Consider the following 21,845-nt stretch of genomic DNA (forward strand, 5'->3'; position numbering starts at 1 on the left):
CTTGATCCTTAAGAGACCATATGAATATCTTCCTGGGTTCAGGGGCTGTCTAATAATTCTGTTACTGGGATAGGTGGTGGCAATATACCTGAACGATGGAACATTCATTCACTCATTTTATTTGTAAATTTGCTTTTACACACACACACACACAAAATCCTGCTCAAAGCGGCTTACAACAAAGAAGCAGGGATGCATTTCAACCGAACACTACAAAAAAATTTCATAATAACATAGCAAATCAAAAAATATAATAACCAAAAAACCACATTTCTTTTTTTTAAAAGATATTTATTAAAGATTTTAAACATTAAATTCACCAAACACATATAACACCCTCACCCAAATACAACAAACAAAGAAGAACAGAAAAAACAAAAAGGATAACATATAACAACAAACACACCACAAAATCAAATGTCCAGCATCCATCTTTTCTTAAGCTTTTGGACTTCCTCACATCTCCCATTCCTGCGTTCCCAGTTATAGAATTATAAACAGCAAAAAACCACATTTCAATAGTCTGCATCTCTCAAACCTGCTTTGATTAATTCATCACTATTCGCCTTTACAGCTGGTCCTCCAACGGCTGTGATTTCTGTATTACTTTATATTTTGCCATTTATTTAATGGTTAGTCAACCGCAATAAACATTTGATTTATTGGGTTTTTTTGTAGGGGGGGGGCTAGAAGAGACTTTAGGGGGCAGGAAGATCCAGTGCAAGGGGCCAAAGACCTTTTCGTAGGTGTTTTAGGTAGTAGATAAGCCATCTAAATGTTTCCTTGAATGTATGGTGAATCGTTCTGGTCTCTCTAGAAATTTGGGACTCCCATTGAAGCAAGGTATCAAGAAGCAGAGGAACGACCAAGGTTGCTGGATGAGTTGCAGCATAAAGCACAAAACTATGCCAAGATTACTGACGAATACAGGAAGAAGGTGTGTGTGATATCACTGAGAGCGAATTTGATGTGTTGTTGCTACTTGTTCAGTTGATTTATATCCCACTTTTTGACTAGTCTTCAAAGCAGCTGATAACTTAGAATTATAAATATGTTTGTAAAAATGTACACCCACAAAGCTGGATGCAAGAATTAAAAGCTGCAATGTACAACAATTAAGACGTAGATTTAAACATTTAAAAAATAAGATATTAGAGCAGCATTTATGGTGATGAAAAACAACCATTTTAGCCTGCTATCTGAAACTTAGTTTGAATGGTGGCTGCCTGATATCTAATAAGATAAAGTTGGGCCCACAATTGATGGGGGTTGTAGTCCAAAACGTTTGGGGAAACCTCTGAGATGCTTTTCTCATATGGTGATTTTCATTCAGCCACTAGCCCAGCAAAAACTGCAAAGTTGAAGACAACAACCAGTCTTCCAAATTAATAATATATTTGATTTTATTTGGTAGTGGCCACAAATTCAGTATGGTTTTAAGGCCAGATAAGCATTTTTCTTTAATTTCCATGTCCCATCAGAATTTTCCAGCTTCATGAAGATATCACGTTTTGTCATGAAGCAAATTCCCCATATCTTCCTTCTAAAACTGTCGTTATCACAAACTAATCTTAATGCAATATGAATTCCTTTTTATTTGGGAGATAATGAATCTTAAAAGCTTCCCCCCAGCAGAATTATTACACACACACGGTCAACCAAAAATTAGAAACAAACAAGGGAAAATGTTTGAATCAAATATTGGCTGCCTAATGTAACTTGTATGTCAGCATCATAAATCCTTTTTCTAGTTGAGAGTTTGGGAATCTCTTGTCAGAGCTGGCTCAGAGTAACCTCAGAAAACTCACTGACTGATCATATACCCATTATCCCTTGCATGATTTTCAGCGAAGTGCAGAGTTCAGGCATGAATCTTCCTGTACTTTTATATATAGCCAATAATTGAGAATTTATATCTCACCATAAATGATTATATAGTCCACTCTTGTTTCTTACATAGGAGGGTGTAAAATGTAAGGAAGACCATTGGCCATGTATTTGCCAGATCTTAGAGCAGCTTTCACACAATGTGGGCCAGACACACAATTCCCCTCTTTACATGAGTCCCAAAATGGGAGAAGATGAAGCGCTCATTATTCACACTTTCCTGTTTACCCCTTTTGAGGGGATTATGCAAAGCAGCACTTAGTTCAGGGGTTGGCAACCTTTAGCCGAAACAATAGCCGACAGCCGCATCAGACGTTCAGCTTACGAATAGCGTTTGAAAACCGGAACACTTATTTCCGAGTTCTTGGTTGTCGGGAACCAAGGTTCATAACTGACATCCTAGGATAAGCATCAGATATAGGATATTACTTCTTCATCAGCTTGAGGATGCCAGGGAAAACATAATCTCCAATGTACTGCATTATTCTGTGTTTCAGGATGAGAAGTACCTCCATATTGACGAAACTGAGATCAGCAAAGTAGAAAAATGTGTCCGTGACACAATGGAATGGCTACACAACATTCGGAACGCCCAAGCAAAGCAAAGTCTAGATCAGGATCCTGTCGTGTGTGTGAGCGAGATCAAAGGAAAGCTGAGGGTAAGTGTTAATCATGGCACAGAAACACTTTCTGTTGGTTCATCTCCCAGGATAGACGAGCCTAGGTGAAGTTAATTTTGAAGACAAAGGGACAGAGTAGGGTGAACTAATGCAGGCATAGATGTTGAGATATTGCAGGGCTGCGGCCTTCCAGACATCACTGGATTACGTCCTTGGCTATTGGCCATGTTGGCTAGTAGCTGATGGAAGATCCAACAGAATCACGAGGGCCGTAGGTTCCCCATTGCTGGTACATGGCATAGGATTAAAGATACATCCTTTCCTCTTTGCACTTATTGGCTGCCACTTCTGAGAGGGGGAAGGTTTTGAGCATGGTGACATCTTGCATGCTCTTTGTATTACCGTATTTTTCGCCCTATAGGACGCACTTTTCCCCCTCCAAAAATGAAGGGGAAATGTGTGTGCATCCTATGGGGCGAATGCAGGCTTTCGCTGAAGCCTGGAGAGAGAGAGGAGTCGGTGCGCACCGACCCCCCTCACTCTCCAGGCTTCGCGCACCTCTCCGCAAGCAGCGGGAGCCCGGCACTGGGCTCCCACGGCTTGCAGAGACCCAACCTGTTTGGGGGCTGGGGTCGGGGGAAGCTCGGGCCTCCCCAGCCCCGCGCCTGGGGGGGAAATAAAGGGGAAAAAATTATTCCCCCCCCCCCAAAAAAAACACTAGGTGCGCCTTATGGGATGGTGCATCCTATAGGGTGAAAAATACGGTGCTAGATGTTATGGGGAGCAAGAGAGGAGATGCAGGGCTGCATGTTTCTGCCATCAGCCAGGTTATCACAGTAAACTAGCTTCTGGCCTAAACAGAGCGGTTGCTTTTCAAGCACATCAGCTTGACTGAGCTAAAATAAGGCAGTAGTTTATACTTATTGGTCAACTGCATTAATATAATTTTTTGTTTTTTTATTTTCTGTTTTAGGAGCTGCACAGCTTGTGTGAGCCCATTGTAACTCAACCCAAGCCAAAGGTAGACTCTCCCAAACAGGAAGCGCCACCAGAACCATCGCCTAATCATAAAAACGAAGAGCTGGAAGAGATTAAGAACATTGAGACAGTGCAGCAAAATGGCGACTGTCACATAAACGAGAGCCCAGTTAACATGGACCTCGACTAGACCCAGTGCATTTCAATGAGCAGCTTCATCATGAGAAAAGACTTCAGGTGTATTATGTGATATGGGGGGAATGTAATGTTTGAGGGGAGGTATTTATAATTTGTTTTAAAGAGTTTTGAGTTCTGTTATATTATTTGGGGAACGAATATATTGAAACAGTAGAAGTTGAGATCATGATAATCCTAAAAGGAAAATTGCCTTGGTAACTTTCAGATTCCTGTGGAATTGTGAACACTTAACAAAATCTTCTGTGCGGGAATTTAACCTTTTGTAATCAGTTAAGGGTACTTAATATCAAGGGAATGTTACAAAAGGTATTGCTCCTTTTGAAAGGGTTGCAGCTAGAGCTTTTGTAGACACCAAGGTAGTTTTTCCTTTCTTCTCCATTTTTGATACGTTTCTTCCACTGGCAAAAGACATTCAGTCAAAGGCATACACAAAAACCAAAACTTAGAAGAAAATGTTCTTTGTACCCATTGTCCATAATATTTGCTAGACTAAAAAATTAGAAGGAATATGTGAAGCAGCATGCAGAATTGCTTAAGTTCAGTCTCTTGCTCAACAAGTCGCTTTCATGTGTGAAAAAGCTGAATGAAGGTTAAACTGATCCTGTTGTAAGTTCTTGTGGTGCCTTTAGTGAGCTTTAATAAAGTTCATTGAAATGGTCTGGTTTTTTACAGTGTTGGTTTTACTCGGCTTCCAAGAGCAAGGCTATGCTAGAAACTAACTGTTAGTAGCACATAAATACTTTCTGAATAGAAAATTAAATACTTACGGCTCAGTGGACTGGATGAAGCCACCAGTCCAAGTATGAAACCACTAGGGTGTAAATTAGCCATGTCTAACTTAAGTCTCACTGATTTTCCATGCATCTACCCAAATTATGACTTGAACCTAGACCCAAAGCCAACAGTTTTCAGTGGAAGAATTAAGTCTCTCTCACGGTAAAAAAAAGTGAAACATACCTGCTAAACTCTAGTTTGCGTTATACTGGCTGTCAATGTTTTTGTCATCCGTTTGAGCAGAGATATGTATCCGTGAGATGAGACAACAGAACAGCAACACTGTTAGCTTTAAAGAGGAGGATTGTGGTCAGGAAAATTCTTTGCAAGTTTAGCTGAAGGGTGGGGAATAGTCCAACAGAAGAAATTACACCAGGACTTTTAAGCAGGCCTTGGTTCCAGTGACTTGGCAAATGACGGGCTCAGTTTCTTGCTACTCGGCTGCTCCTTTGTAATTAGCACTGAAAATGTCTGTACCAAGAACAGACAAATCAGGCTTCCGGCAGTTTCCCGGGAAACTGTCAATTTCATAATAGTTGATTGTGCGGTAAGTGTTGGGTCCCCCGTGGCTAACCCGCCTGTTTAAACGCTTGGATCGCTCATGCTTCAACCTAGGGGGTGGGGAAAGAAAGTTGCAGGTGGGAAGAGAAAATGCTTTGGAAATGCCGTCAATTTACTTGCCAGCCTGGGCTTCCCGCTTACCTCCTGCTTGAAGTGTTTGCATAAAGACGCTTGCTAATTTCATCTTGAATGTCCTCGCTGGTAACTGGAGCCGGGGAGAGCCGGGGATTAGCGATTGCTTCCTGCCGAAAGCAGAAGAACAGCCACTGCATTATTCATACACCTTAACTGCTGTTAGAATAGCAATAGCAGCCGGTGCTGCTGCTGCTCTTGAATCTTCCGCCATGGAAGTTTTGGGAGCTGCTATGTTGGAGAATCCATACTGAAGCAGATGGCATAAGGCTGGTACCCAATCAGATGGCAGCCATTTCCATTCTGTACTTTGCACGCTGTTAAATCATTCTCCAAGGTTTCATTTCCAAAATCTGCCTTTTAAGTTGCTCTTTCAGCATGGTACACAGTTAACAGGTTTTTCCTCCCTCCTGGATGTACATAGTAATTTTAATAGGCCAGAGAGGTGCATTTAGCATCTACTGAATGGCAAGGTGTGGTCGTGGCTGCCTTAGGATTTCTTTGTGCTTATCTTAGGTAAAGGTAAAGGTACCCCTGACCGTTAGGTCTGGGGTTGCGGTGCTCATCCAAGGGAGCCGGCATTTGTCCGCAGACAGCTTCCGGGTCATGTGGCCAGCATGACTAAGCCACTTCTGGTGAACCAGAGCAGGGCACGGAAACACTGTTTACCTTCCCACCGAAGCAGTACCTATTTATCTATTGCACTTTGACATGCTTTTCAAACTGCTAGGTGGGCAGGAGCAGGGACCCAAACAACAGGAGCTCACCCCGTCGAAGGGATTTGACCGCCAACCTTCTGATCAGCAAGCCCTAGGCTCTTTGGTTTAGACCACAGCACCACCTGCATCCCTCATGCTTATCTCACTGTACCTCATATACTCCCAGAATTCTTTGCTCTCTCTGCCATCAGAAAGGGAAATTGCAAAATCCTCTGGGCCCAGAGAACTATCCCAAGGACCATAGGAAAAAGCAGGACCTTAACAGAAACATTGCCCCAGCAAGAATCGCTGGAGATGCAGGAAAATAAAACGATTCAACTTCCTCATTTTGCATTGACTAGCGGTGCTTTCATAACACAGACAAAGGCATGCATAAGAAACTGGTGAGGGCAGGATGTAGCTCATAGCCTCCCCCTATTAACTGCACCACTTCAGTTGACATACGAACCTTAGGTGGGGCAGGATCCTGAGTTCTCTTCTCTTGCTCTGTGAGCTGCAAATCGGAGGGCTTGCCTTCTAGCACATGGTGAATGGGCATACTTTGAGGATCGATCAGGATTTCATAAGGAACCATGGGATGTTTCCAGGAGGATGGGGTAAAAATTTCCCAAGGTTCGGCTTGGCCAAAGGTTCCTATGGAGAAAGAAAGAAAAGGAATCTCTAAACAAGTGTAACTGAAGAAACAGCATTCGATGGAAGTAGCTCCTTCAGTAACTTGAGGCTGCAGAGAGCATTTCTAAAAAGAAATATTACTTATGAACCCAGGGCCATTGTATTTCTCAAACAGGATGTTGGTCAAATAGCAGTAGCTTCCATTTCTCTTTTATTGCAAGCTCTTTGGTCTTCTCCAGTGATGCACACCCAGAGATGGAGTCCTAGGGCAAGCTGTTCCAAAACAACTCATGATAACATAGGGATGAGGAATGTACCTACAGGAGTCATGGGCAGGTTGGATGCTTACCCCCTTTGCACACAGCAGTTGTGTGTGTGAGTAACTGCTGCTTCAGGGCGGCTTAACCAACAACCTGCTGCAATACCTTGAGAAGCAAAATCCACCACCCTGTGTTTCAAGTTGCACAGTGTTGTAGGCACCAGAAAGAGGACAGAAATGTCTTCACTCAGGTTCCTAGCAGCCTCATCCCTTCCAACTCTTAATTCATGAAGCTGTCACCTGTGCCTGTCCTGTGATGGGAAGTTTTTAATGTCTGATCCTGTGTTGTTTTTAATATTTGGTTGGAAGCTGCCCAGAATATTTAATATTTGGTTGGAAGCTGCCCAGAATATTTAATATTTGGTTGGAAGCTGCCCAGAATATTTGGTTGGAAGCTGCCCAGCCAGATGGGCGGGGTATAGATAATAAATTATTAATTATTTTTTTATTAATTCTTTATTATTATTATTATTATTATTATTATTATTATTATTATTATTATTACTGTCTCAAATGTACATACCTCGGCTTAATTGCAACGGGCACATGGCTTAAGTTTTCAAATCAGACAGAAGCTAGTTCAAGGAGAAAACATCAAAAAAGCAGTATTTCTCAATAAACTACAGGGCAGATGCAGCTAGATTTGCATGTGCACAACTTCAAACACCAGCAGTGGGTGCTCACTGGAGCCCTAGTAAATGTTAATGTGTCAACCGTCTATGTTAGGGTGCATTCCTACACAAAGCTGTCCGTTCCTCTTAAATGAGTAATATGGTCCTTGTGTTTTGTGCATGTGCCATTTACCAATGTATTCTCCATCCAGGCTCCACAACCGAACAGTACGATCAGTTGAACAGGATAGCAGGATGTTCTCTTCATCTATAACTTCTAACCTATTTGTCAATCCAGAGAGGACAACCAGTTAGAAACCCATGTGCACAACTTATTTTTGTTAAAGGTTAAGCCAATACTTACGATGGAACCAGATTCAAATGAGCTCTCCAGTGGTTCACATCTGTGGCAACAGAAAGGAACAGAACACAGGACTCAGCTACAATAGTAAAGAAAAAGAGCTTTATGTGGGTTATAACACTGTGTCACCAGATGGAGCTGTGGAGTCCTGTCCTTCGGCAATGTGTTTTCCCTTTATGAAGTTCACAACACGTTTTTCTGAAACCCTTTTTTGATGTGTCTAGATCCAGCCTCAGTTCATGGATAAAACATACATTACAGTATGTAAAGGTAAGGTAAGGGGACCCCTGACCATTAGGTCCAGTCGTGGCCAACTCTGGGGTTGCGGCACTCATCTTGCTTTATTGGCCGAGGGAGCCGGCGTACAGCTTCTGGGTCAAGTGGCCAGCATGACTAAGCCGCTTCTGGTGAACCAGAGCAGCGCACGGAAATGCTGGTTACCTTCCCGCCAGAGTGGTACCTATTTATCTACTTGCACTTTGATGTGCTTTCGAACTGCTAAGTTGGCAGGATCAGGGACCGAGCAACAGGAGCTCACCCCGTCACGGGGATTCGAACCACCAAGCTTCTGATCAGCAAGTCCTAGGCTCTGTGGTTTAACCCACAGCGCCACCCGCGTCCCTATTACAGTATGTACTAACATACAAAAACAGTGTGGTGTGTTTGAAGTCACATGAAGTGCAATCCTATACATGTCTACTTAGAAGCAAACACCATTGATTTCAATTGGATTTACTCCCAGGTAAATGATATTGCAACTCACTGAGTCCAACTGGACTTGCTTTTCAGTACACATGTGTATTTGTGCTGTCAGTCTATAACCCAAAAGCAAAGATGCTAAACATCTCTACTGTAAGTAAAATGTACATGTAGACATACACTTTGGTGCTTCTTGTTCTGGATCCTGAAGAGCATAATCTTTGATGTCATGGACATACACGTATCCATCCTCATCGGCGGCATACAAATATGAATCATCAGCAGTCACGGCAATGCCGGTAATCAAGGATTTCCCTCTTGACTGGAAAACACATTGATGCAAACCACGTCGTTAGTTAACACAGTTACATAACTTCTCTATTCTAATGGGAGGAAAACTTCAATCTCCATGCCAGAACAATCTAGGTGTCCTGAAGTTGTCATCATCTAGCACAGCTTTTCCCAACCTTGCACCCTCCAGATGTTTTGGACTACAACTCCCATCAACCACAGTCACCACAATTGTGCCACCCAAGGGCAGTCTCACATAAAGTGCATTGCAGCAAGCCAGCCTTGAGTTACACCTAGCCCATGGGCTGCCAAATCACTGCCCCTGATTTACACCACCTGGGAAGCTGGTGTTAATTGCAATTTGTACATGGGGTCATATGTGATTAACTAACATGGTTGTGGCTTTGGGCTACATATATCACACAAACATTTCAGCTCACAATACATTCAAACAGAGAATGTTAAGCCTTTGCTGCAATTAAACACAGAACCCCCACCCCCACCCCAGCAAACATTTCGGCAACTTCCCATCTGCAAAACTTACAGGTGCAAAACTTGCTATAAGTGGATCCCCAGTGCGCAGGCTCCAGAAATACAGATGGCCTGAAAAATTTGTAACAACGGGACAAACCAGTATCAAGCCAGTATCAAGGCAGAAGTATACTTTTGTGGCAACAAAGCATTCATGCAAGCAGAAATGTCTGAAGGCCAGTTCACATAGTTCACTGTAGTTCACAACTACAGTGACACACTGAACATGTGGCTTGAAGTGGCTCTTAACATTTGAGTAATCATCATATAACCAGCGGGATTTGTAACGATGATTACAAGCGGTCCTACATAACAGCTCTCCAAACCAGAGACCACTGGATTATGGGACACAGGGAGAATCTCTGGTGACTTTTTTGAGACCAACAATTTACACCAACCGGAAATAACGATGGAAGAAATCCAGTCTGTCAGTCTTGGTTGCATTAGGACTAAACCAGAAGAATGTAGTAAATGAAATTGATGCCTGAAATTCAGCACCCCAGGATAGTACAACAGCGATGACAAAATCCAGTTGGTAGATCACACTCCTATACAATGCTTAAAAGGCACAGGATGTCAAGGCTCGGACCTTATGCCTTCCGTGGCCCCTGCTCCACTGTCCCTAAGCCTCAGACCTCTTATCTCTTGCAGGTACCCTTCCTTCAGGATCCTAGCAGCATGCGCAGCTTTGTTACCTTAGAAATCAGCATGGCAATTACTTCCTGCTCTGCAAAGGCATGTGCAAGGCCTTCTGCAGTGTTGTTGACAGGCAAACCTTTGGCCCTGCAGATGTCGCTGAACCAAAGCTCCCATCGTCCCTGGCCATGGGCCATGCACACTGGGGCTGACAGGAGTTGCAGTTGAGCCACATCTGGAGGGCCAAAGGACCCCACTCCTGTTCTATATGCTTCCACTTGTATAAGAGGCTGCACAAGCCCTTTCCCCATAGGGGGAGTTGCTCCAACCCCTTGATGATTTTCACTGACTAGGTTAGTTTGGTTGCCTAGAGTTTTGCTAGGCTACAACACCAACCACATTTCACCAATCTTACCTTGCGGCCCATTGGAAACAAGCGAGGCTGCAGCCGATTCAAATTTCACCGCCCGGGTCTTTAGAAAGATTACGCGGCTAACACTTGCATCAACAGCTGGGGAGGGCAAAAAGAGAAGAATTGCTCCTTTAAAGGAAACGCCATTAAATATTCAAATACTTTCCTTAAGCTACAGTCAAAAGGCACACTTTGCATGCAAGCACTGCTGCCATTAACTTTCCTGATGTTTACATTTACATTTCCTCTCCCATGGATTTCAGATGCTTCATTTCAAACCCCATATTGAGTAGATAAAAGGTGTTTTGCTAGGTTGAACTCTGAAATGTATATAAGACTTGCTACATTTTTGTGTCCGTATGGTATAAATTTATTAAATGCTGAATCAAAGAATCAAAATTCTTTGTCTCATTGCACTTAACTGGGATGGGGGATTGGGCCTTTTCTGTTACCATGCCGAGACTTTAGAATTCCCTCCCAAGGGAGGCCTGCCTCACTCCCTAACAGTTAGCTTTCTAATGCAATGTAAATACCTGGCTGTTTTGTCAGGCTTTCAGTCTGCCAACTGACTAAAAACTAAATGTAATCTAAATAAAAAATAAAAAATTTAATCTAAGTGTTGCATCCAACAATATGCAAGTTGCATTTCATTCACACAACTGGAGTTGCCCTTTCTCTCCTTGCATGCCCCCAAAATCTGCTCCAGGGGGGTCACCGAAATGTAGCAATGTTTATTTCCTTACGGCTTTCAACCTGACCCTGTCAATGCATGCAGAGTTGCCACAGACCAAACAGTTGCTTGTACTATAGCAACTCAAATAACATCTGTGTAACAAATGGGACAGGGATGGTTGTTTAAAAGTCCTTATTTCAAGATAATAAGAGCTGTATACCAAGACATCTGCTCACAATCACAATACTATTTGCAAGAGAGGAGGGCTGTGAGGGACTAGTGCTATATTAGAGACTTCAGACCTTAACTGAAGATGCAGAGTCACTTCCTGCCAACCCATCCGCAAATTGGAAGGTGATGAATTACAAGTGGAAAGTTGTAAAAAACAGCAACTGTCATTATATTGAGCTGGCTGCATCACATCCTTGTGGGGTAGACACTGGTGTCTCTCTCAACCATACCAGGCCTGTTAGCCAAGAAAACAACTTGGGGTGGGCTTCACCTTTCAACTTCCATGTTTTCCATGTCTATTCAATTCCACAGGCAATGATTCATACAGAATGATTCATCCAGACATAGTAGTCCTGGATAAAGGGTGAATCTGTTTTCTGCAGTATTTTTTTAGATGAGTGTCAGGGAACTGACATCGTAGCTAGAGGCGGAGGGATGGCTCTCAAATGATGCTGGAGAAGGGCCCAGCAGGGAGAGAGGCAGCTCAGCAGATGGGGAAGCAATTCAGCGCAACACCAGGAATAAAGGGGGGCAGATGGGGGAATCGGTGAGAGGGCTCCCAGACTCTTCACCGGACACCAGTGGGGAGAGCACGGGTCCTCTGCTACCCACGCCCTCCCTGCGCAGAAGACTTCCGCGCAGAGAGAGTAGGAGGAGACTGGGTGTCAAACAACTTTTATGTTGGAAAAGGTTTAAGAAACGCCCACTGACGGATTCTGCTAGCGACTGAGGCAGCCACGAAGTGAAGGGCTGTCCAGACTGAAAGTTTTAACAAGGCAACAAAGCCAGGAGAGGCGGCAACTTACGCACGAGCAACCCATATTCATTACAATGAGTGAACTTACGTTTGGTACTAACAGAGGCAGCGGCAACCGAAGTGTGGAATTTATGACATATGTGACCCGAGATCATATTCCAAACAATAATTTCACCATCATAACTTGAGGTTGCAAGGAGAGTAGGTGGGCACTGAGCAATGCACAAAATATCTTCTTTGTGTCCCCGGTTCTGAGAGAGAGGGAGTGAAAAAAACAGTGCTGGTTGTCCTTTGTGCTTGTCGCTTCGGAGCTGTACTTCATGTATCAATCAATGGGCAGTTCAAGCCCTGCAAACTGACACCACATAAGACTGAACTGTGGTCAACCACAAAACCTCAAATGTCAATATTGCTGCTATATGTCCATCCCCCCCCCCCCAATCGAGAACAAGTCTTCATAAAAGATAAGGTAGAAACTTCTGGCAGACCAACTTTTACCCCTTAGAATGCACAGGACTTCTGGGTTATATTGAGCTCATAATATGCCCATGGAATTTGCTGAAGCTCAGCAGCTCATGCACGTTCACAGAAAATAGAAAGCTACAGAATATCCCCCTTATTGGGCCCTCCTTCACAGAAAAACAAACAGTAGTCATTTGGTCTCTACTGGGGATGTGAGAGAAATCATTTTGCACTTCCCGAACAGATGTGCAAACTAAAATACAGGCATACTTCCTAGTTTGCAAGTCTCCTGGTTTTGCACTGCAAATGGGAAAGTGCTCATAAAAATGATTATATTAGTGAAAGTAAAGTTTTAAATGCTTTATGTTACAGGAAATTGTTTGCAAAAATGTGTGTATATTATAGAGAAAATTCCATACAGAAAAGCATATATTAAATGAAATGCATTTAAAACTGATATGGAAATGGAGAGAAGTGAACTTAAAGGCTGGAAAAAAAGAGAACCAGGCAGAAACTAAAATTGTCCGGTTCATCCAATGCTAGTCTTAGAGTGGATCTACACACAGGGGGAAAAACACTATAAAAAGTTATAAATCATAGAAAAAAGGGGGGAAACGCTATGTAAAATTGCATAGACAAATTTTGTGCTCTACAGCGCCATCTGGTGTTGCATGTTTATAATGCATTCAAAACACTGTTTTTTACTAATGTACTTGAGTCCTACAGTTTTATAATCCAGCATAACTAGTTCCATGCATACTATTCAAAGGCATCAATAAATTAATCTAATAATAATAATAATTTATTACTTATACCCTGCCCATCTGGCCGGGCCTCCCGGTAAGGCCATTCTGGATTTACTAAGGCAGAGGTTAAGTTCCAGTGAGCTGAAAAGAACTCCACCTGCTTCAGACTGCACTGCATACACCTATATGAAATTCTACATATCAAACACCATACATGTGCTCAGCATCAATAAAGAGTTTTCGAAGTATACAAAAAAGACATTTAGATTTGAAGAAGGCCAAGGTGGGATCTTACTATATCATCCTGCCAGTGGGCTTGAGGTTTCTGAAAGTGATGAAAGTTTTCTGTGGAATCCTGCAACATACATACATCCAAACGAAAAGATACATATGTGTGAACATAAGGATATATATGTGTTTTATAAGTTTATGACAAAGATTCTGTTTCTGCTTGTTCCTCCCCTTTTTGACTCTGACACCAATGTTGTTAGCCAGATGTGCAAAAAGAGATTTTGGCCTTAATTCTACCATCCCATTGGCCAGGCTCAATATTTCCCCACCTATTTTCTACCCCAGTGCTTTGGCACAATGTGAAATTTCAATAATGAATCATGATACCGTATCAAAATGCTTTTCATGTGCACTTTTGCTACTTACATAAAACAAGTTTATCCTTCGATCCCATCCAACACCTACGATGTACCTGGAAGAAGAGTTAGCAAACAAATGTTACATGTATATTTACAGCTGCCATACATCCAGGCGGATTTTTGCTGAATCAGCAAAATGTTCGGGAAAACCCGGATTTCTAAAAAAAAAAAAAAAAAAAAAAAAAGCGCCTTTTCAAAAAGCTCCCCCTCCCCCCAAGCTCAACTTTGTCCTGATTTTCACTTTTGGGAATATGACAACCCTACATATATAATTAGATCATATTCTAGAAATATCACAACCCAGTTTGGTTAGGTTCTGTTTCAAGGCAGAGGAAACTCCCTTAAACTACGTCAGATCATTTGTCCATGCAGCTTAGTATTGTCTGCACTGACTGGCAGCAGCTTTCCAGGTTTTTTCAGGCTGGGGTCTCTCCCAGCCTTACCTGGAGATGTTTGGGGTTGAACCTGGTACTTTCTGCATGCATTATACTCACCCCCCAATTATATTTCCCATGAAAAAGTCTGGTTCATAAATATTTTAACAAATAACTAAAAACGCAAATCAGGGACTCTGCCACTAAGCTATGGCCTATCCTCAAATTGGCAACATGAGATTCTAGAAGATGGGTGTCCCTTTGGCCTCTGCTTGTCCAGTGTTAATGGAAACTTTTCCATTTGTCCAGCCTGAGGATGTGGACAGAATCCTTGAAAAGGTGAGAGCTACCAAACGTGTTGAAATATACTCGGAGTCGAGAGTGGATTTCATGCTCTTTATTCAGCTCATAGTGGTGAGGAGGAATGGAAGTTCCCCCAGAATGTCTGCATTATATACATTATTTACACGATGGGCCCCACGTGATTGGCTAATTCTGGGATTCTCCTGTAGGCCAATCAGGTTGCGGATTCACTTCCACCTGGAGCTGGATTGGGTGGCTCCTGTGGACCAATCAGACTGCTGCATTCTGAATCCTATTGTTCTAAGGCCAATCAGACTGCTGCATTCTGAATCCTATTGTTCTAAGGCCAATCAGACTACTGCATTCTGGATCCTATTGTTCGAGGACCAATCAGACTGCTGCATTTTGGATCCTATTCAGCTCAGTACATAACACGTGTACTAAATCCTTGCCCTTCCTGGCTCTTAAAAAAGGGGCAGCGGGAGACTGGCTAAGTGAGTGATGGGTCAGTGGCTCCTAAGAACAAGGGATGCCTAAAGGAGGCAGTTGCAAGGCCTCTACTGAAAAATCCAGACCTGAATCCTGAATTATGGGATAATTATCGGCCAGTTTCTAATATCTCAGCTCCAGGGTTTTTCCTGGAGGAGACAGATGGATCTAGATCCATTTCAGGCCTGATTATGGGACAGAGATAGCTTTGGTCACCTTGGTGAATGATTTGTGCTGAGAATTGGATAGGGGGAGCGTGATGGTTCTGCTGGACCTTTTGATATCAGTGACCATGGTATCCTTCTGGGATGGAATAGGAATTGGAAGTCCTTTTTTTTTTTTTTTTTTACAGTTGCATAGCATATACCCACTAGCAAGGTAAAGGTGAAGGTAAAGGTAAAGGTACCCCTAACCGTTAGGTCCAGTCGTGACTGACTCTGGGGTTGCGGCGCTCACCTCACTTTATTGGCTGAGGGAGCCGGCATACAGCTTCCGGGTCATGTGGCCAGCATGACTAAGCCGCTTCTGGCAAACCAAAGCAGCGCACAGAAACGCCATTTACCTTCCCACTGGAGCGGTACCTATTTATCTACTTGCACTTGGACATGCTTTCGAACTGCTAGGTGGGCAGGAGCTGGGACCGAGCAACAGGAGCTCACCCCGTCGCGGAACCAAGCCGCAAGGAATTCCACACACAAATGTTGCAACAACTCTTTACCTGATCTGGTCTTTAGCAAGTAGGGAATGTGGCAGTGTGCATTCTGTCTGACAACTTCTGAGCAGGTCTCTCTAAGTATCCCCTTTATAAATGGCTTTTGATCTGCATGAATTAGCAGGTGACCACATTTGGCTGCATGCCATTCAAAGCATTACCAGCTATTCTCTACATATTAAACACCTGCTAAAGGCAACCAAGGTGTTAGTATTATTTTTTCCTGGCATCATTATTGTATGTATTCATACACGATCAAATGCCTTTGCAATCCAAAGGAAGCCCCATAGCTCAGTGTGACAGCATAGGCTCTGCATTGCAGAGGGCTGCACATCCAACCCTTAGCATTCCTTGCCTGAAAACTGAAAAGCATTTGAGGTAGCAGGAAGGTGGGAAAGGCCAACTCTGAAAAGCAGAGGAGCCACCATCAATGGTCTCACTTAGTATAAGGCGAAGAAGTCCTTTGTTATGTACTAAGCTTGGATCCTAGAACAATAGGCAAGTAGGATCCTAGAATGCAACAACTGGTTGGCTTGCAGGAAAAGACCAATCAGGCTCCAGGAGGAAGTTAATCAGCCTATTAGGCTGGTAGGATTGCAGAATGCAACAATGGATTGGCTTGCAGGAAAAGATCAATCAGGCTCCAGCAGGGAAGCAGAATCAGCCAATCAGACGGGACTCATTGTGTAAATAATGTATATAAAAGCCTGAGGTTTGGCGGGCAATTCAATCACTGTCTTATAAGCTGCAATAAAGAGCATGAAATCACTACAGGACTCCGAGTATATTTCATCCTTACAGCAAGGATATTTTGTGGAACACTCGTGGGGGGGGGCAATTTAGGTGACAAAGATACATATCATATTCTCAGAATGCCATATGGAGAAGAGAAATGCACCTGAATATAAATAAATTAACCACTGCTTCCCTAAGATGTCACCCTTCAATGGCAAGATCTGGTTATGGTCTGCATTGCTTACTTGTTTTTGTTGACTTCCACATAGGTGCAGCCACAGACTTCATCACTTTTGTCTTCTGCAGGTAAGAAAAACACAGGAGCATTGCGACATCCAAGTCGTATGAGATTTCTACAGACATAACATTTTTTGGCCACTTGCGTCAGCATGCTGCTTACCTCTTTTCAACGTGTGCAAGCAATGCCCATTGTTGTAATTCCATACATTCAAACAGCCATCTCGTCCTCCTGTGATTAGTCTAGAACGTGAATGAAATAAATGCATTGTTTATTCCACCTGCGTAGATACTTGTACGCCAGGGGTGGGGACACACAGCTAAAATTTATATAGTGTGGGGGTTCCCCCCCAAAAAAGGCGTATTTAGAAACATACCTTCTTCTGCTAGGATCGAAGGCGAGGCAGGTTACCGCAGAACCACCGTGAGCGTTGCCAAATTCAAATAAGTGCTTTCCGCTATCAAAATCCCACACCTTGACCACCTTAAATGCGCGCACACACACACATACATAGGAAAGCATCTGAATAAACACCATGGTCAGGATTCAATGGCCCACATTTGAAAGAGTAAGTAAAAATTAGTCCAGTTCTATGCACAGAGAGCAAACACAAAAACCTCAACCACATGTGTCAAAATGGAACAGCTACACATTGGGAAATACATGGAGTTGGTTCTATTTTACAGTATCGTTTCACTTACAGAACCCTCACAGCAGCTCACAACATGCCTGAACACTTCGTTGAACTTGCAGCACAAAATTGGCTTCTTATGGGAAGTAACCAAGTGAGGATCTGGAGGCAATCTTCCTTATGGAGAATAAAAAACAAAAGAAGTGAGGATCAAACACCTGTATGGGGCTTGTCTGGATGGCAGACTCGCCAGAACTGATTTAGAATTGCAGTATGTGGGAAATGTGGGGAGGTTTTTTACTTAATTAAGTCTTGCTGCTTAATGTTAAGTGAGAATCAGCCTGGAAAAAATCAGGTTCTGACCCCTGTCCCTTATACAGCAAGGGAGGTGTGTATGCACAGCTGATGTGAATATAGTTGGAGTTCAGGGGTGTGTCTGCTGAGCTAAATAGCCTCATCTGGGGCTGGCAGGGGTGCTGTTGACTACTTTAAGGGCTTGAGGCACTAGCCCATTATAAAAATTTGCTTTAAGATTTGGTGTGGAAGGATCTGTCAATGTCAGTTCTCTCCATTTTTCATTTTTCCAGTCTTAACTCAGTTCTCCATATTTTACAGTCCAACAACACCCCAGGATCTCATCAAGATTATTTTCAAAAACAAATTTTTAAAAGGTTTGAAATTAAACGTTTTGTGGTTTTGTAATGTTTTCATCTCTGTAAATTAACCCTGGCTGGCAGCAGTTTCTAGTATTCCATTCTCCATAAATACAGGGGTGTAGGAAAAGGGGAGCGGGGGGTGCGGTCTGCCCCGGGTGTCATCCCTGAGGGGGTAACAAAATGGCACACCATGGCCAAAATGGCACACACTTGCCGCGGGGCCTGGTCTGCAGCACGCCCAAGGCACCCATCTCTCCTGGGAGTGACAGGGTGGCTCAGGGCCCTGCACTGCCCCAAACAGCAGCGAAGGGCTTGTGTCTGCCAGGCAGACGCTGTGGGCAGCTCACCGTGCCACCCCTCTGGGCAGATCGCCGTGGCGCCCCCCGTGGGCGGATCGTCCTGCCCCTGCCACTCCAGGTGACAGAGCAGCTAGCTACGCCCCTGCATAAATACAGATCTTAGATGTTTAAGGGCCAGACTATAGTGGTGCCTCGGGTTAAGAACTTAATTCGTTTTGGAGGTCCGTTCTTAACCTGAAACAGTTCTTAACCTGAGGTACCACTTTAGCTAATGGGGCCTCCCACTGCCGCCACACGATTTCTGTTCTCATCCTAAAGCAAAGTTCTTAACCCGAGGTACTATTTCTGGGTTAGCGGAGTCTGTAACCTGAAGCATCTGTAACCTGAAGCGTCTGTAACCTGAGGTACCACTGTACTATGTGTTGTTCATCATGTGATTAAACAAACGTGAGTAATCATGCTGCTTTTCTTTTAGAGAAAAAGCAACCAGAGTTTTCCCAATTCGGAGAATGACCCCAATTTGGATTGGGCCTCAAACTAGTTTCCTGGTGTCAAATTATTTTTTCCCCTGGCTACTCCCTCCCACCCCAAATTCATGGTTTACTGCTAACATCTCCTGCTCTGGAGGGTGGAACTCAGAGCAATGGCTTCAAGTTGGAAGAAAGGAGATTCCGACTAAACATTTGGAAAAACTTTGTGACAGTAAGCGCTGTTTAGCAGTGGAACAGACTCCCTCAGGAGGTGGTGGACTCTCTTTCCTTGGAGGTTTTTAAGCAGAGGTTGGATGGCCATCTGCCATGGATGCTTTAGCTGAGATTCCTGCCTTGCGGGGGGTTGGACTAGATGGCCCCTGGGTCCCTTCCAAATCTAAGATTCTATTATTCTATTATTCTAAGTCAAGCATGGGCTGATTTTCAGCAGCAAACTGGCAAGGGACCCCAAATCCAGATTAGAAACACTTTCCAGGTTGGGGACTCAATGGCAGTTTTTTCTCCAAAATAAACATATCCATGAACACTCATTTAAACACATAGTTTGGCTCTAAGACCATGAGTTCTGGTCTGTTTGCTTTCTTCTTCTTATTTTTACCGTAGTCTTAGATGGAGAATAGCCAGTGTATCCGTGGCAACGCAGAGCGATCGTACGCCTGGTATGTAGTGGCAAGCACTAATCTCTCCTTTAATTCCACTGTTTTTTGAACAGGCTGTGAATAAGCAAGTCTGGTCCTCAACATCCCAAATCTGCAAAAATAATTATTGAGACACGCTAAAGAGAAAGTACTGAAGACGTGACAAGTGTAACTCAGAGCAAGCAAAAAACAGAGACAGACCTTCACTGTGTTGTCTGTTGACATGGAGAATATTTTATCCTCTTCAGATATGTGGACATAGAAGACAGGGGCCATGTGGCCTCTGAGCATGCCTGTTGGCCTTCTGCAATTGGACCAGAACATTAAAGACTGAGCGGCTTCAAACATATAATGAAACAAAAGAGATGGATTAACATTGGCACCACTGTAACTGAAACACATACGAATGAGGGAGATTTGTTGTACCAAGTGAGAAAGATGGATGAGCTAGCGCAGTGTGGCCACATCCACACCATACTTTTTTAAAAAATAATAATAATATTTTTATTAAAGTTTTCTTGGTTTACACAGGTATGCACAATGTCTCTTTTTTCAAGTTATGTTTTCCATAGGTCAGTTTCATTTGTTGAGACATTAGGGTTACATTAGAAGAAGAAAAGAGTTTGGATTTGATATCCCACTTTATCACTACCTGAAGGAGTCTCAAAGCGGCTAACATTCTCCTTTTCCCTTCCTCTCCCACAACAAACACTCTGTGAGGTGAGTGGGGCTGAGAGACTTCAAACAAGTGTGACTGGCCCAAGGTCACCCAGCAGCTGCATGTGGAGGAGCGGAGACGCGAACCCGGTTCTCCAGATTACGAGTCCACCGCTCTTAACCACCACACTACACTGGCTCTCTCTTAGGAATAAAACGGGGGGGGGGGGGACGTGGCGAACATCATACATTTTAAGTGTTCTTAAACCACTTCAACAGTCCCACCACCACCAAAAAAATAAAGAATAATGGGAACTGTAGTTTGTGAAGAGTGCTGAGAGCGGGTAGAACACTCACCAACTACAATTCTCAGGATTCTTTTTCAGGAAGCCCTGACTGTTGAGGTGGTATAAGAGAGCTTTGCATGTATTGTGCGGGCATGACCTGTGATTATTTTGTTCTTGACTCTACCTGCCTCAGATTTTCATGCAATGTTAGGACACCAGTTGGATTCAATCACCATAACGGTCAATAACTCCTAACTCACCCTGTATAATAATAATAATAATAATAATAATAATAATAATAATAATAATAATAATAAATTATTTGTACCCCGCCCATCTGGCTGGGTTTCCCCAGCCACTCTGGGCGGCTTCCATAGAAACCAAAAACACACTAAAATATCACAGATTAAAAACTTCCCTGAACAGGGCTGCCTTAAGATGTCTTCTGAATGTCAGGTAGTTATTTATCGCTTTGACATCTAATGGGAGGGCATTCCACAAGGCGGGCGCCACTACTGAGAAGGCCCTCTGCCTGGTTCCCTGTAGTTTTGCTTCTTGCAATGAGGGAACCACTAGAAGGCCCTCAGCGCTGGACCTCAGCCTCCGGGCAGAACGATGGGGGTGGAGACGCTCCTTCAGGTATACTGGGCCGAGGCCGTTTAGGGCTTTAAAGGTCAACACCAGCACTTTGAATTGTGCTCAAAAACGTACTGGGAGCCAATGTAGGTCTTTCAAGACAGGTGTTATGTGGTCTCGGTGGCCGCCCCCAGTCACCAGTCTAGCTGCCACATTCTGGATTAGTTGTAGTTTCCAAGTCACCTTCAAAGGTAGCCCCACGTAGAGCGCATTGCAGTAGTCCAAGCGGGAGATAACTAGAGCATGGACCACTCTGGCGAGACAGTCCGCGGGCAGGTAGGGTCTCAGCCTGCGTACCATGTGGAGTTGGTAGACAGCTGCCCTGGATACAGAATTGACCTGCGCCTCCATGGACAGCTGTGAGTCCAAAATGACTCCCAGGCTGTGCACCTGGTCCTTCAGGGGCACACTTACCCCATTCAGGACCAGGGAGTCCTCCACACCAGCCCGCCCCATCCCCCAAAAACAGTACTTCTGTCTTGTCAGGATTCAACTTCAATCCATTAGCTGCCATCCATCCTCCAACCGCCTCCAGGCACTCACACAGGACCTTCACCGCCTTCACTGGTTCTGATTTGAAAGAGAGGTAGAGCTGGGTATCATCTGCATATTGATGGACACCCAGTCCAAACCCCCTGATGATCTCTCCCAGCAGCTTCATATAGATGTTAAAAAGCATGGGGGAGAGGACAGAACCCTGAGGCATCCCACAAGTGAGGGCCCAGGGGTCTGAACACTCATACCCCACCACCACTTTCTGAACACAGCCAAGGAGGAAGGAGCGAAACCACTGTATAACAGTGCCCCCAGCTCCCAGCCCCTCTAGACGGTCCAGAAGG

The 21,845-nt window shown here is 43.7% G+C and overlaps 2 protein-coding genes across 7 annotated transcripts in view; one reads left to right on the forward strand and one right to left on the reverse strand.

Moving 5' to 3' along the window:
- The window catches only part of HSPH1 (heat shock protein family H (Hsp110) member 1), a gene marked incomplete at its 5' end in the record, with an annotated part of 42,347 nt that extends 38,007 nt beyond the window's left edge, over positions 1 to 4,340 (forward strand). For all 4 annotated transcript variants that reach the window (XM_083498889.1, XM_083498890.1, XM_083498892.1 and 1 more), the window contains 3 exons: positions 818 to 937; positions 2,385 to 2,546; positions 3,481 to 4,340. In XM_083498889.1, the coding sequence (XP_083355015.1) occupies positions 818 to 937; positions 2,385 to 2,546; positions 3,481 to 3,675 (477 nt within the window). In that variant the 3' untranslated portion in view covers positions 3,676 to 4,340. The remainder of the gene's footprint in view (positions 1 to 817; positions 938 to 2,384; positions 2,547 to 3,480) is intronic.
- LOC310704869 (cilia- and flagella-associated protein 337-like) overlaps positions 3,948 to 21,845 on the reverse strand; it is a 35,006-nt gene continuing 17,108 nt past the window's right edge. For all 3 annotated transcript variants that reach the window (XM_083498876.1, XM_083498874.1, XM_083498875.1), the window contains 17 exons: positions 19,628 to 19,730; positions 19,387 to 19,538; positions 17,413 to 17,515; positions 17,088 to 17,194; positions 16,874 to 16,953; positions 16,719 to 16,773; positions 13,868 to 13,913; positions 13,506 to 13,565; positions 12,091 to 12,253; positions 10,345 to 10,440; positions 9,307 to 9,365; positions 8,652 to 8,793; positions 7,776 to 7,815; positions 7,605 to 7,693; positions 6,318 to 6,502; positions 5,160 to 5,260; positions 3,948 to 5,068 (listed from right to left, as the gene is read on the reverse strand). In XM_083498876.1, the coding sequence (XP_083355002.1) occupies positions 4,891 to 5,068; positions 5,160 to 5,260; positions 6,318 to 6,502; positions 7,605 to 7,693; positions 7,776 to 7,815; positions 8,652 to 8,793; positions 9,307 to 9,365; positions 10,345 to 10,440; positions 12,091 to 12,253; positions 13,506 to 13,565; positions 13,868 to 13,913; positions 16,719 to 16,773; positions 16,874 to 16,953; positions 17,088 to 17,194; positions 17,413 to 17,515; positions 19,387 to 19,538; positions 19,628 to 19,730 (1,759 nt within the window). In that variant the 3' untranslated portion in view covers positions 3,948 to 4,890. The remainder of the gene's footprint in view (positions 5,069 to 5,159; positions 5,261 to 6,317; positions 6,503 to 7,604; positions 7,694 to 7,775; positions 7,816 to 8,651; positions 8,794 to 9,306; positions 9,366 to 10,344; positions 10,441 to 12,090; positions 12,254 to 13,505; positions 13,566 to 13,867; positions 13,914 to 16,718; positions 16,774 to 16,873; positions 16,954 to 17,087; positions 17,195 to 17,412; positions 17,516 to 19,386; positions 19,539 to 19,627; positions 19,731 to 21,845) is intronic.

Source organism: Podarcis liolepis (genome assembly GCF_965112155.1).
Source record: "Podarcis liolepis genome assembly, chromosome: 4".
Lineage (NCBI taxonomy): Eukaryota > Metazoa > Chordata > Lepidosauria > Squamata > Lacertidae > Podarcis > Podarcis liolepis.